General features: G+C 39.8%; 1 protein-coding gene across 12 annotated transcripts in view; it reads right to left on the bottom strand.

The window, feature by feature from the left end:
* LMO7 (LIM domain 7) overlaps nt 1-13,501 on the bottom strand; it is a 230,400-nt gene that overhangs the window by 16,832 nt on the left and 200,067 nt on the right. For 7 of the 12 annotated variants that reach the window (XM_089680371.1, XM_089680372.1, XM_089680373.1 and 4 more), the window contains 3 exons: nt 12,733-12,905; nt 9,680-9,737; nt 1,748-1,804 (listed from right to left, as the gene is read on the bottom strand). In XM_089680371.1, the coding sequence (XP_089536497.1) occupies nt 1,748-1,804; nt 9,680-9,737; nt 12,733-12,905 (288 nt within the window). Of the gene's footprint in view, nt 1-1,572; nt 1,615-1,747; nt 1,805-9,679; nt 9,738-12,732; nt 12,906-13,501 lie in introns of all 12 variants that reach the window. The other 5 variants (XM_089680376.1, XM_089680382.1, XM_089680375.1 and 2 more) reach the window with 3 other exon arrangements.

The following is a 13,501-nucleotide window of genomic DNA, read 5'->3' as shown; positions in this document are numbered from 1 at the left end:
AGGTTGTGCTTTGTTCAATTCAAAAGGTTTACAGCTTTAAGGAAGGATTCTAGTTGCATGTCACTGGAGTCCTAAGAGGTGAGCACACAGTCAATCAGTCTAATTGAATTCCTGTTAAAGGAGGTCACTGATAGGAACAGACCACCAGTTTACATATTCCCTCTCAAATGGGAAAGGTTCAGACACATTCTCATGTGTGGCCCAGGGTCCTTCGATATCCTTCCATTCTGCATGGAGGAATGTCTGAGTGGTTATAGTAGAAAGCTCTCTAAGGCTGCAGGAGTCCTAAAAAAGCAGGATGATCCTCAATATGCAGAGTAGAAGTAAAAAGAATCCAACGTCCCAAGACAATAGCAAAAAATTGAGCCATGCAGTGTAGAAGAGGAGTTGTACAGGGGCTGGATTACGAGTTTGCCAGTGTCCATTCTGCAGGCAGCAGTAAAACCTAACTATCTTTACTAATGTGCCTCAATGGATGAGAAAATTTTTATATATATATATATATATATATATATATATATATATATATATATATATATATATATATATATATATATATATATATATATATATATGAATGAAAGTATATTTTTTTTTATTTCTATATTTGACTGACTGTAGAACATTGGTATTTATGGAAAAAAAAAAAACTAACACGAGAGTCACAGAAAATCCAGATAATAGTCTATAATCTCTAAACCTGCTTTGTAACCACATAGTAAATATAAGCATCACAAATGGTAATAAAATTTAATATAAAATGTTATAACATTTTAAAATACAGCAAAAAGCAGCACAAACACACACACATGCTGGTTAGTTAAAACAAATGCTTTAGCATGCACAGAAAAAGCTATGCAACCTTCTCCCTTAATCGGCCTGCCTGTATGCAAACATTTGCTGGTATAATGCAATCCACAATTCATTTGATGGTTATCAGTAAATTGTTCTTTGCAAAAAATGTCAATAATTTAATGCAGGATGAAATATGAAACACCATTCAAAAACATGTTCAAAATCACCCACATATTGAAAATCTGTTAATTGTAAATGTAATCAATAAGAAGATGTTGCCGAGTTTCTTACAAATTCTTAAATCTCTAATTCAAGGATTACTACTTGGATGATATATTTTCTTCTCCTTAATCTGTGACAAATGTCACAATAAATTTACTTCTCCTTAATCTGTAACAAATGTCACGATAAAAACTACTTACATGGAACAGATAAAATTTTCATTTCTGTGGAATTTCTTGACCGGGAAAATATTGGTCAAGCCAAAACTAATCTATACTTATAAATAAAAATAGAAATTTACTTAAATGTTTTGGATTGATTTAGTAGACAAAAAGATGCTTAACTAAACAAAATAAATAAAATAGACTATTGTTTCTTTGAAAAATAAGCCAAACCAGCCAAAAAGTGCAAGAAGTGCCAATCTGAAAATATGCAACATGTATACATAACAATTAGCTGTCATAGGCTTTTTCTTCCAGAGTGTGGGTTATGGCAAAGGGGATGGGGAGTTTATCAAACCACAATGGAAATACCATAACACAAAACACCCTTTACCACATAAGTAGACCCATGAGCTGTATGAAAAACCAGATGATCCTGAAGAGAAAACAAATGTATTATGTTTCTTTCAGCAGATGGCAGTAGAGGCTCAGAACCCAGCACCATGGTTAGTACTAAAGGATCCCTTTGGACAGTCAGCAATAGCAGAGCATCTTTTTACAAGGGTTACCTTGCTCAAAAAATTGTGAACGCCTTTTATAGTTTTTCAAAGAAATTGGCTCATAGTCTAATTGAAAAATACAAAGGAAAACAATATTACGACCAATTAAACAGAAAAGATATTACGGCAACCGTAAAGATGAAGAACCCAAATAAACACTACATTTAAACCTTTCTGGAAGAGAAAGTAAATACACATTGAGGGGAATTTATCAAAGTAGGAGCAGCTAGAATCTGGTGCAGTTGTGCATGGTCACCAATCAGCTTCTATGTTTGAGAACAAGCTAAGGCTAAAGGCTAATTAGTTGCCATGCAGAGATGCTCCAGATTCTAGCTGCTCCAGTTTTGGTAAATTCATGCATTTTCTAGCATGACCTCACGTTTAAAAAGCAATTAATATGTACATCACACCAGTAAAGATTAGTCATAGTACATGAATCACAACCACACCTGGATATAAGTAGTATTTATGCAGTTCAGAGCTGTCTGAGCTCTAAATGAAATAAATCCTGAAATTTCAGTCAGATTATTAGATGCAGTTGAAGAAATGAAAGCAAGCATCCTCAACAGTTATGCTCATCTTCTGAACAAACGCAGTACTAACAAGATACATCTAGCTGCACACACAGGTGCTGAATCTGTTACTCACAGATCAATAAAGGGTCTAAAAACCATAAAAATATATACTTGTAATCTTTAATATATATTCAGCAGAGAAAGCCGAGGAGCCTTGCTGAATACATTTTATGTTACAATTATGAAGATCTAATGTAAGGTAGTAAAACATGTTCAATTATGAAACCATTCTAGATAATAGACTTCACACCAATGTTATGAAGCAGCAAAGTTTCAATTAATCTGTTCATGCTATCATTCCATGCCATGTGTAAGCCTTTAATGAAGCACTGAACAGTTAGATTTACAGCAACTGATTTCAAAACACCAATGAGGCCAATGGACATTTCAGTTTATACAGCAACACATGCATGCTTCTTGAATTAGTCATAGTGGTCTCATAAACCATACAATTTGATGACGGGTGCCAAGAACCAGCATGGACTCCAAAACAGACAAACCTCATCTTCACCCCATGTTACACAGAGAGTGTGCCCTTTGACCCTGGAAAACACCTTCACCTAAATGCTGCAGGCAGATCACCTCCCTAAAACATTTACCCAAGTCCTCAACCTACCCATCATTGTGCACAGCTGCATCGCTTCTCTCCTCTCTCCCTCTACACACAGGGACTGAGGCAGCAGTGGTAGCTATTGGTTGCTGCAACTGTCAATCAAATGCTGTAAAGAGACCAGGGCAGGGCCGAGCTGTACAGTTTGTGTCTATAGACACAGCCCCATTCAGGTTCCAGCCTGCATGTCGAACAGGTTGTTATGGAATAGACACAACAGAAGAGGAACAGCGAGCTCTGGCGGATGACCACAGAGGAGAAGGTTTTGGTCCACTCTTTGCAATACCACTACACAGAACAGGTAAGTATAAGATGTTTATTATTTTAATTTTTAAAAATTAGCCTTTACCTCAAAAACTCATTTAATTATATTCCACCATAACCGCAAAGATTATAAATCCACTTTGTGTGCACCAAATGCCTTTGCAAACCCAGATTTTTGTGAAAATAACAGTAACATCATCACTGTGCTGTAGATTGCCTGTGCAGAAAACTGAGCTGTAAGTGAAGCCCAGCAGGTTCCACCCACTGCAGGAAGAGGTGTACACAAGACCAGTCATCCCTGCACAATTAGAAAGGACAGCAGTGACCAGTCTATTAAAGTAAGTCCTGCACAGAACTGAAATAAAGCACACCAAGACTAAAGTAAGAATACACGTCTCCTGCATGTAGAAAAAATATTTGCTTATCCTGGCATTCAGTTTTAAAATAACCTAATCCTAAAACTAATTCCTTGCCCTCACCCTAAACTTTATTCGTAACCAAAAAGCAATAAAGTTTTGGTAAAATGGTTTTCAGGAATTTCCTTAGTTTTGAGTACATCGTAAGTCAGTTATAATTAAAGAATTATTATGTCCTTGCCTTGCAGTCAAAGTTGTTGTAAAAACTTGCATAAACCCAGAGAAGTAACTGGCCTCAAATGACACAGAGGTGAAACAATCCTCCTAATAAGTTTTTGACTGTTCATCTGCAGCTCTCTATCCTCTACAGCAGGGTTTCATGAAACCCTAGGGTTCCCCAAAAGGTTGCAAGGGTCTCCTTGAGCAATTTTTGCCTTGCCTTGTTCCCACTGACACCCTTGATCTTTTTTTAGCGATCTGTAAGGTGGTAATTCTTCCCAATAACTACAAGTGTAAACAGCATTATTCCCACTAATGTATCATGAGTTGTAGATCTAGTAATTTTTAGCAAGGGAATTATTTCAAGGGTTCCTCTGTGTTGAAAAAGTTGAGAAAAGCTGTTTTACAGTCTTCCAACACACATTTTACACAGCATCTGTCCACAGCACATGGCAGAGGAACCGCAGTCACACACACACACTGCAGAGCTAGAGCACAGAGCTCTGTGAAATCGAATAGCCGATTGTAGGGAAGTCTTTAATAGGCTCATGGAGAAAAGAGGCAGAGCTGAGTCTATAGGTCACATGCTGTGTGCTAGAAGGGGGAAGGCCATATCCCAGGAGGCTGAGTTGTCAGATTACAGTTCTATCAGTGACTCAGGAGGGATCACAGAGGAACCAGGCTTGGTGCGTTGGAGTCAGGCGAGTACACAAAAAATACACAACAAAAAATATACTAAGGGTTGCATTCGGTGGTCAGTACAGCAGCCAAATGAGTAACATTCAAAGAAATGGGGCTATGCCACAATTGCCCTGCAACCATGTGCAAGACTAGCACATGTAGTGCAGAAACCTTTCAAGGGTTAAAACAGTCATTGCAGTGCCTCTGAAAAGCAATTTAGTGCAGATTGCTTTTCAGAGGAACAACGACAGTCACATGTGTAAGAGCCCTTTAAAGGTTTTAAGAACGCCTCTCTGAAATTGTCAGATAGCTGCGCAGGTTCAGGTAAAGCGCTGCTGCACACAAGGCTCCTCAGATCGTCCTCAGAGAGGCTGCAGATTATCTAGTGGTGGCATGCAGGCTGGTCTGGGCCTCTCACCCCGTGTAGAAGACACATTGAGGGTCTTGTATGGCCTCCCCTGCTCTGTGCCTGCCTCATCTTGAAAGCAGATGGAAAAGATTTTTGACCGAAACTTACTGTGAGACTTTCCCATTGTGCCCCCATCCATCTAGGCTCCTGGGCGATGTGTGAGTGCGGTGATCTCCAGATTTATCACCCACCCGCCTCCCTGGCACAATGTGTACATAAACAGGTCACCCACAGTGATTGCTTTGTTCACTTTTCATGTCTGAGGTTTACAACCACTTCAGACATAACAGAAAGCAAGGAATCTCTCACATTCTGTTCCAGTGACTGTAAAACTTTGGATGTACCAACACTTTTGGTCCCAGTGATAATGGTTCTAAGGATAAACACCAGAGGATGAATCTCCCACATACCGCAATAAAAATATGGCGGACATTCTAATGCTTACCCAATCTGTGTAAAACTAGAAAAATGTTGTAACGCTCAATCCCCCAAAACCTAGCTTTTAGTCCTATGACTTAACTTGAACAGCAACCTCAAAGTCTGAAGAAAAACAAATGCACAGTGCCTATAGATCGTCCCACCATATAGTCCAAATACAATAGAAAATGTTAAGTTGTAAAGACAAATACATAAACATACAGCACATCCACATCTTTCAGCAATCAGTTGAACTAATGAGCTTGAACTTTATCATAAATACACACACACACATTTTGTATACACACTAACACACATAAGGGTTGATTTACTAAAGGCAAATAGACTGCGCACTTTGCAAGCACAGTTGCAATCATTTTCCCCAGACCTTAGTAAATGAGGTAAAGTGCCACTTTGTAAAAAAATACCCAATCAGATGCAAGGAAAATAAAAAAGGAAAATTAAAAATAAACAGCATTTTTAATTACAACTCATCGGATGACGGAACTCAGCAAAGTTTCACCACATTCACTAAGCGCTGGGGAAAAAGTGCAACTGCACTTGCAATGTGCATAGTCTATTTACCCTTAGTAAATCAGCTCCATAATGTTTCAAGGAGCTCAATTACAGTGCCTTACCAGGCTTTAAAAAAAAAAAAATGACTGAGATTGAGCTCTGCAGTCACTTTTGCAGCAGTTGTTTTCTTACTCTGGACCACAATCCTGCAAAATGTCCTTTTGTCGCTTTAGGTCAGTTCACCATGTCGACCGTGCTTATGCATATCAAGACAACATTTTCCCAGAAACTATACATGCGGTCATAACATTTGATTCTGTACCTCAGGACACAGAAAATTGGCAGCTTCAGTCACACCAGCTAAGCGGGCACCAAAAATATGCCCTCTTTGAAGCTCAGTAAGCTCCGACATGACTCTGTAGTACAAGCAGTGTACACAGTGAGGCTTGCCAACTATTAGCTAGGTGTCGTGATACATGTCCTCATTTTCAAACCTTCATATCGGGCAGTGTTTTTATTTTTTTTTTTATCTAATATAGACTATATATATATATATATATATATATATATATATATATATATATATATATATATATATATATACACACATACACACACATATAAATACACACACATATACATATATACACATATACACATATACACCTGGGGAGAATAAATACGTCCCTCAACTTATAATTGCTCTGTGCGCCCCTGCTGGGGAGATTTCACTTTTCGCCTCTGACAGCAAAACAGGATATAAAGGGATGAGCTGTCAATGTATACAAATATCTCTTTCCCAACTCAGTCTAAAACTTAAAACTTCTGTCTAGAGTTTGGCATGAATGATGCAGTCTTCCTTGACTGATACTCATGATTCATCATCACTAGTCTACGCCATCAAAAATATATGGGAGGGGCTTCAGCTGTGTGTGATGAAATGGGAAGATAATATTGTCCTTCAAAACTTCAACTTTGTAAGTCACTTATATCAACTGCTTTTATTCATATGACAGAAAGAAACAACTGCACATTCATATTATGGGGAGCACACAGTGGTGTTCCAGAGATTGAATTCAACCTCACCTTGCAACAAGATCTGTCTCACAGCTGTTCACAGAGTATCAGTTTGTACTTTAAACTCATGAGATATTTAAACAAGGCACATGGGCAAAACACTACTGTCAAGAGTGAGAGATCATGAAAAGAACTAGAAAACATATTTAAATGTATAGCCCACATGGGGAACCAAGTATATGGTATGGTGTACATGGCGGCATCTCATCTATTAGGTCATGAACTTATGGTCTATTTATACTGATGAGGAAAATCAGCGCACACAATTGTTTCTATTTTTAATACAGAAAGAAACTGGTCCACTATTCAAATTCATATTTATTTTGAAAGTAATATACAGATGAACAGTATATATTTCGGGCCAATATCATGCCAGAAAACTAGTTTTAAGTAAACTGATTATTCTGTCAGCAAAAGTACTTCATATTTGTAAGCTGTAACTTATATAGCTATAATAAACTGCTCAAAAAAATTAAAAAAGGAACACTGTTTATCAGAGCATCAAGTCAATTAAACTTCTGGGATATTGATCTGGTCAGTTAAGTAGCAGAGGGGGTTGTTAATCAGTTTCAGCTGCTTTGGTGTTAATGAAATTAACAACAGGTGCACTCGATGGGCAACAGTGGGACAACCCCCAAAACAGGAATTGTTTTACAGGTGGATGCCATTGCCATTTTATTTCCTGCTCATATTTTCTGTTTTTCACTAGTTTTGCATTTGGCAAAGGTCAGTGTCACTACTGGTAGTATGAGGCGATACCTGGACCCTACAGAGCCTACACAGGCAGACCAACTCCTCCAAGATGACACATCAATGCGTGCCATTGCCAGAAGCTTTGCTGTGTCTGCCAGCACAGTCTCAAGAGCATGGAGGAGATTCCAGGAGACAGACAGCTACCCTAGGAGAGCTAGACAGGGCCGTAGAAGGTCCTTAACCCATCAGCAGGACTGGTATCTGCTCCTTTGTGCACGGAGGAACAGGATGAGTACTGCCAGAGACCTACAAAATTACCTCCAGCAGGCCACTGGTGTGACTGTCTCTGACCAAACAATCAGAAACAGACTTCATGAGGATAGCCTGAGGGCCCAACAATCTCTTAGTGGGCCCTGTGTTCACTGCCCAGCACCATAGAGCTTGGTCGGCATTTGCAATTGAACACCAGAATTGGCAGGTTCGCCACTGGCGCCCTTTGCTTTTCACAGGAGAGAAGGTTCACCCTGAGCACATGGCAAATGTGATAGGGTCTGGAGAAGCCCTAGAGAACATTATGGTGCCTGTAACATCATTCAGCATGACTGTTTTGGTTGTGGGTCAGTGATGGTCTGGTGAGGCATATCCATAGAGGGATGCACAGACCTCTACAAGCTAGACAATGGTACCATGACTACCATTAGGTATCGGGATAAAATCCTTGGACCCATTATCAGACCCTACGCTGGTGCAGTGGGTTCCTTTTGGTGCACGAAAATGCCTGGCCTCATGTGGCGAGAGTATGCCGGCAGTTCCTGGAAGATGAAGGAATTGATACCACCGATTGGCCCCCTCGCGCGCCTGACCTAAATCCAATAGACCACCTCTGGGATATTATGTTTCGGTCCATCAGACGATGCCAGGTTGCACCTCAGACTGTCCAGGAGCTCAGTGATGCCCTGGTCCAGATCTGGGAGGAAATACCACAGAACACCATCCGTCATCTCATTAGGAGCATGCCCCGACATTGTCAGGTATGCATACAAGCATGTGGGGGCCATACAGACTACTAAGTACTATTCTGAGTAGCTGCAATGGAATTCCAGCAAACTGGACTAGCCTACTGCACAATGTTTTCACTTTGATTTTCAGGGTGTCTTTGATTTCAGTCCTCTGTAGGTTGATAATTTTCATTTCCATTAAATGATAGGGCTTCCTTATGTTCCTAACACATTACCCAGTCCATATCAGTATAGATATCCAACATGATATTTTTCCCCATTGATATCTGATGTGTTTTTAAAGTGTTCCTTTAATTTTTTTAAGCAGTGTATTTAAAGCCCAAGTTCAAATAAAATAAAATAAACATTTGCACAGAGGACATTACTTTCCTTTAGTGCGATGTGTCCCTTGCGCTTCTGCTTTCTAATGTAGCAGTAATCTTCCTCCTCTGATGCCCCTCAACCTCACCGCCATAATTTTCAAGTGCAACAGGGGTTTATTAAAACGAAGGCGCTGTAACAGGCACTGATGAAGAATGCCCTTCTATACCTGCCTTTTCTGCCAAGCTCCTCCATTCATAAAAGTACTACAGCTTCTATGAATAAAGGGGGTGAGGGGTGTGGGGGTCGTCAGGAGAGAAAGATTACTGATGCACTAGAGAACATCACACATCAGTGTCCCTTTGTGCTTATTCTGTAGTTTTTTTTTTTAGATATGGCTTTAAAATGCCATTAAACAGTAACAAAATCAATGGGCCCTTTAACCTTACATTTTTGCTATGACACAAACATGCAACACATAAAATTGAGGAAAAAAAAAAAACATGGAAAAATTTAGCCCAAGAAAAGTCTAAGTGCGAGCTTTCTAAACAGCTTGAGAGACTGTTGCAAATCACGGTCACATCTAAACCACCTTTACATACAATGAACACCTTTTGTACAACTTTAGATCCAGGTTACAGATATACACTCAGTAAAGGTGTAGCTAGGAACTCCATGAACCAAGCAAACTCCAGTCCCAACTTAAATTACTATGAAACTAAATGACTGCTATGAAAATTAAAAAGAAAAAAATACATAAATAAAAAAAATATAACATACAACAGTTATTTGCATAATACATTACCTTTTGGCTTAGAATCAACATCATCTTTCAGACCATTCACTTGTTTGATCTCTTTAACCTAAGTAAACAACAGTGGTTATGCATTACCCAATTTAGAGTTATCAGCTGCTGCATATAAATGCATATTTGGTTAACAAATAATTTTCACTAATTCGGTGGTAACGAAGAAGATGAAGTATATGTATCGCATTCCATACACGGACTGAAAATACATACTTTACAAAAATGTCATTCTAACCACTGGAGAAAACATGTGAGGAAATATGTACAGAAATCCACATGCATGTGCTATAACAGATTTAGGCCCCATTAACACCTTGCGGTTTACGTGTACGTTGTAAAGTGAAAAACGCATGTGTCATAAGGAGCAATGTTACTGAATGAGACTGTGCAGATCTCTGTCGTGTTGTGCAGTTTCAAAATTGAGGCATGTCCCCTTTTCTGTGAATTTTCACTTCTGTGCACTGTGAAAGAACTGAAAATGTGTGAAAGGGCGCTATGACATAAAAAAACAAAAGCAGACACAAGATGTGAACTGGGCCTAAAAGACAATATTTTACTGTACAGCTAATGTGAACTAGTCCCCTCTGTCAGCTAGAATAGCTGAAGCAGTTAAACCAAAGGGGGCAGGATACATTCTAGCATTTAACCACCTCATGTCCGAACACTGTCATCCCCTTCCAGTCCAGGCAAATTCTAAGCTTTCAGCACTGTCACACATTGAATGGCAATTACTCAGGCATGCAACACTGTGCCTAAATAAAATGATCATTTTTTTAATTTAATCACCACTGGGTTTATATTATTTTATTTTTCTATATAAAATGAAAACATTTCTAAAACTTAAGAAAAAAAAAAAAAAATTTAGGTTTACAATTTTGCAAATTAATAACCTTCCTTCATAAATTTCGGCCAAAATGTATTCTGCTACGTATGTATGCGTGTGTAAAAATTGATTGGGATGCTGGAATGGCGTATGGCGACGATCGGGACGCTGGTATGGCGACGATCGGGACGCTGGTATGGCGACGATCGGGACGCTGGTATGGCGACGATCGGGACGCTGGTATGGAGTATGGCGGCGATCAGGACGCTGGTATGGAGTATGGCGGCGATCAGGACGCTGGTATGGAGTATGGCGGCGATCAGGACGCTGGTATGGAGTATGGCGGCGATCAGGACGCTGGTATGGAGTATGGCGGCGATCAGGACGCTGGTATGGAGTATGGCGGCGATCAGGACGCTGGTATGGAGTATGGCGGCGATCAGGACGCTGGTATGGAGTATGGCGGCGATCAGGACGCTGGTATGGAGTATGGCGGCGATCAGGACGCTGGTATGGAGTATGGCGGCGATCAGGACGCTGGTATGGAGTATGGCGGCGATCAGGACGCTGGTATGGAGTATGGCAGCGATCAAGACGCTGGTATGGAGTATGGCGGCGATCAGGACGCAGGTATGGAGTATGGCGATGATCAGGATGCTGGTAAGGGGTATGGTGGTGATCAGGAGGTTGATATGGCGGTGATCAGGACATTGATATAGCATATGGCAGTGATCAAGGCATTGGTATGGCTTCTGGTAGTGATCAGGGCGCTGGTATGGAGTATAGTGGTGATAAGGATGCTGGTATGAAGTATAGCGGTGATAAGGATGCTGGTATTAAGTATAGCGGTGATCAGGACGCTGCTATGGGGTATGGTGGTATAACTGAGCACTGGTGACACTGGAACAGGTGACAGAGGCTGACTGCACTCTATTAGTATTACACTGGGGGCAGTGATCAGGGACACTGGGGCAGGCTGGCATTGCAGTTTGTGAGTGTACATGCACTGTGACTGGCTGCTGTACATTTATAGGATGTAACAATAGTGCTCTCTGCTCTTACAATGAAAGCAGAGAGAACCGAAGCTTATTTTCAGTTTCCATGGTTTACCATTGTTTACTATGTGATTGCTGTGATTAGACAAAGCAATAAAATGGTACAAGACTAAGTGATCACCCAGACACAGCAGTAATGTGACGTACAGGTACATTAACCTGCATCAGAGCTACTTCCCATCCACCGTTTATAGGCTGTGGGCCAACAGGAAGTGGTTAAGTTGTAAAGAAAAAGCCCAGTCTAACAATTCTTAAAAACGTTCTCACCCCTCTCCTATCCATCCTGTCAAAAAAAAAGTGTGCGTGTGCATACTTATTTTTAATCTGCTCAGATCACATGCCCTTGCAGCTCCAGCTCAGGAAGCGCTTAACAGTTAGAAATTCCAGGAGCTGTGACCTCACCCCTGAGCTCCCATGTCTCAGCCATCGTCAGCACTGCCTCCTCTTCCTTTCAACAGCCGTTCACTGACACAGGGAAGCCGGAGCTGTGGGTTGAGTTCATATGACTGAAACGGATTAAATAATTGCTAGCTGGCTAAAAATGCCATATATCTTTGTCTATATCAAAACACGAAAATTGAACTTCTAATTTTCACCTGTGCCCATATAGCTGTCAAAGTTATGGAACACAGACCATAGATGACAACGTATGCCTCCTACAGAGAACTATCCCAAAGCCAGACCTCCAAAAAAAGGCTCGCTCTGTAATAGGATGTACATCAGCCTCACCGCACAACATGACACCAAAAAAGCCTTTCCATTGCACTGAAGGAAGCAGATTAACACTAGGCTTAGGCTGAAAGAGAGGGAAGGGAACATTAAGAATTGTTAGGCTTTTCTTTCACTTTCAGTTTATCATCTTCAATTTTATTGCATATATAAATATACAGAAATGATCACTAATTTTACAGAGCTAACATGAAGCACTTTGGTAAAATATTAGAAAATCAGTTTTGCAATATTTGATTTGTATTTTAAACTATAGATAGGAGCAAACTGCTTTCATTTACTACCTTTAAAAACACAAGGATGGGCATGCATGGCCCAAAAATGCAGCCACTTCTTACTAAAGATTTGGCTTATTTGTATGCAAAGATTTATTTTTTTATCTGGCAACCTACTGTATATAGGAGAAAGTAATACAATTATCACTGATGATAAAATCTACTTACATTTCCAGAGTCTTTGTCTTTGCTTCTTGGTGATGAGTTTGGGGATCTACTTCCCCTTGAACTTGCATCAATCCACTTATTATCCGGAGAACCTACAAGTTTGGTATCCATACTGGTCAGATTGAGGGTTTTATGGCTTTTATACGGCAGGGAAGGTGGATCTCTGCCCCAGTCTGATTGGTAAGTAATCAATGCAGCAACATAAAGTATGACAGTTAATGAAAACACATACGTAAGACATATACATAGGACAATACAAAAAGTGATGAAGCAAGCAGAAAAGCAGTGTCACAGAGTGTTAAATTTCTGCAAAAAGACCACCTTCCCAGACATGCAAGTACACATGCACTAACATGTTAAACAATTTGCTGTATCTTGAAGAAGCTCCAACTCTGTTTTCTTCATGAAAAATACTAACTTGTTGCCTTGTAATTAGGATTTTACCATTTGCAAAGGGCATTTTTTTAACAAATGGACACTGCACATTACATAATCCTTCATCAAAGCCCACACAGCAATTTTATTTGCGACCTCCTCCTATATTAAATAAATTGTTGTAATGATCTAGAGATTTTTTAATAAACCTATGTATATTAAAACCAAAATGGTTCATTAGCTACAGAATGATTTTTTAAGTTTACAAAACTTCATAGTATAAAAACCATAGCAGTTTTCTGAAATCAGTCCTGCAAAAGCCAATGTCTGTTTGATGTGAATCCCCACTAGGTTAGATAGTACTATTTTGAAATAAAAGGAAGAAAACAAGGGA

Source organism: Staurois parvus, unplaced genomic scaffold (genome assembly GCF_062004578.1).
Source record: "Staurois parvus isolate SC_StPar_1 unplaced genomic scaffold, SC_StPar_1.0 ptg000243l, whole genome shotgun sequence".
Lineage (NCBI taxonomy): Eukaryota > Metazoa > Chordata > Amphibia > Anura > Ranidae > Staurois > Staurois parvus.
Note: the sequence above shows the minus strand (reverse complement) of the source record. Positions and strands in the feature narration are given on the sequence as shown.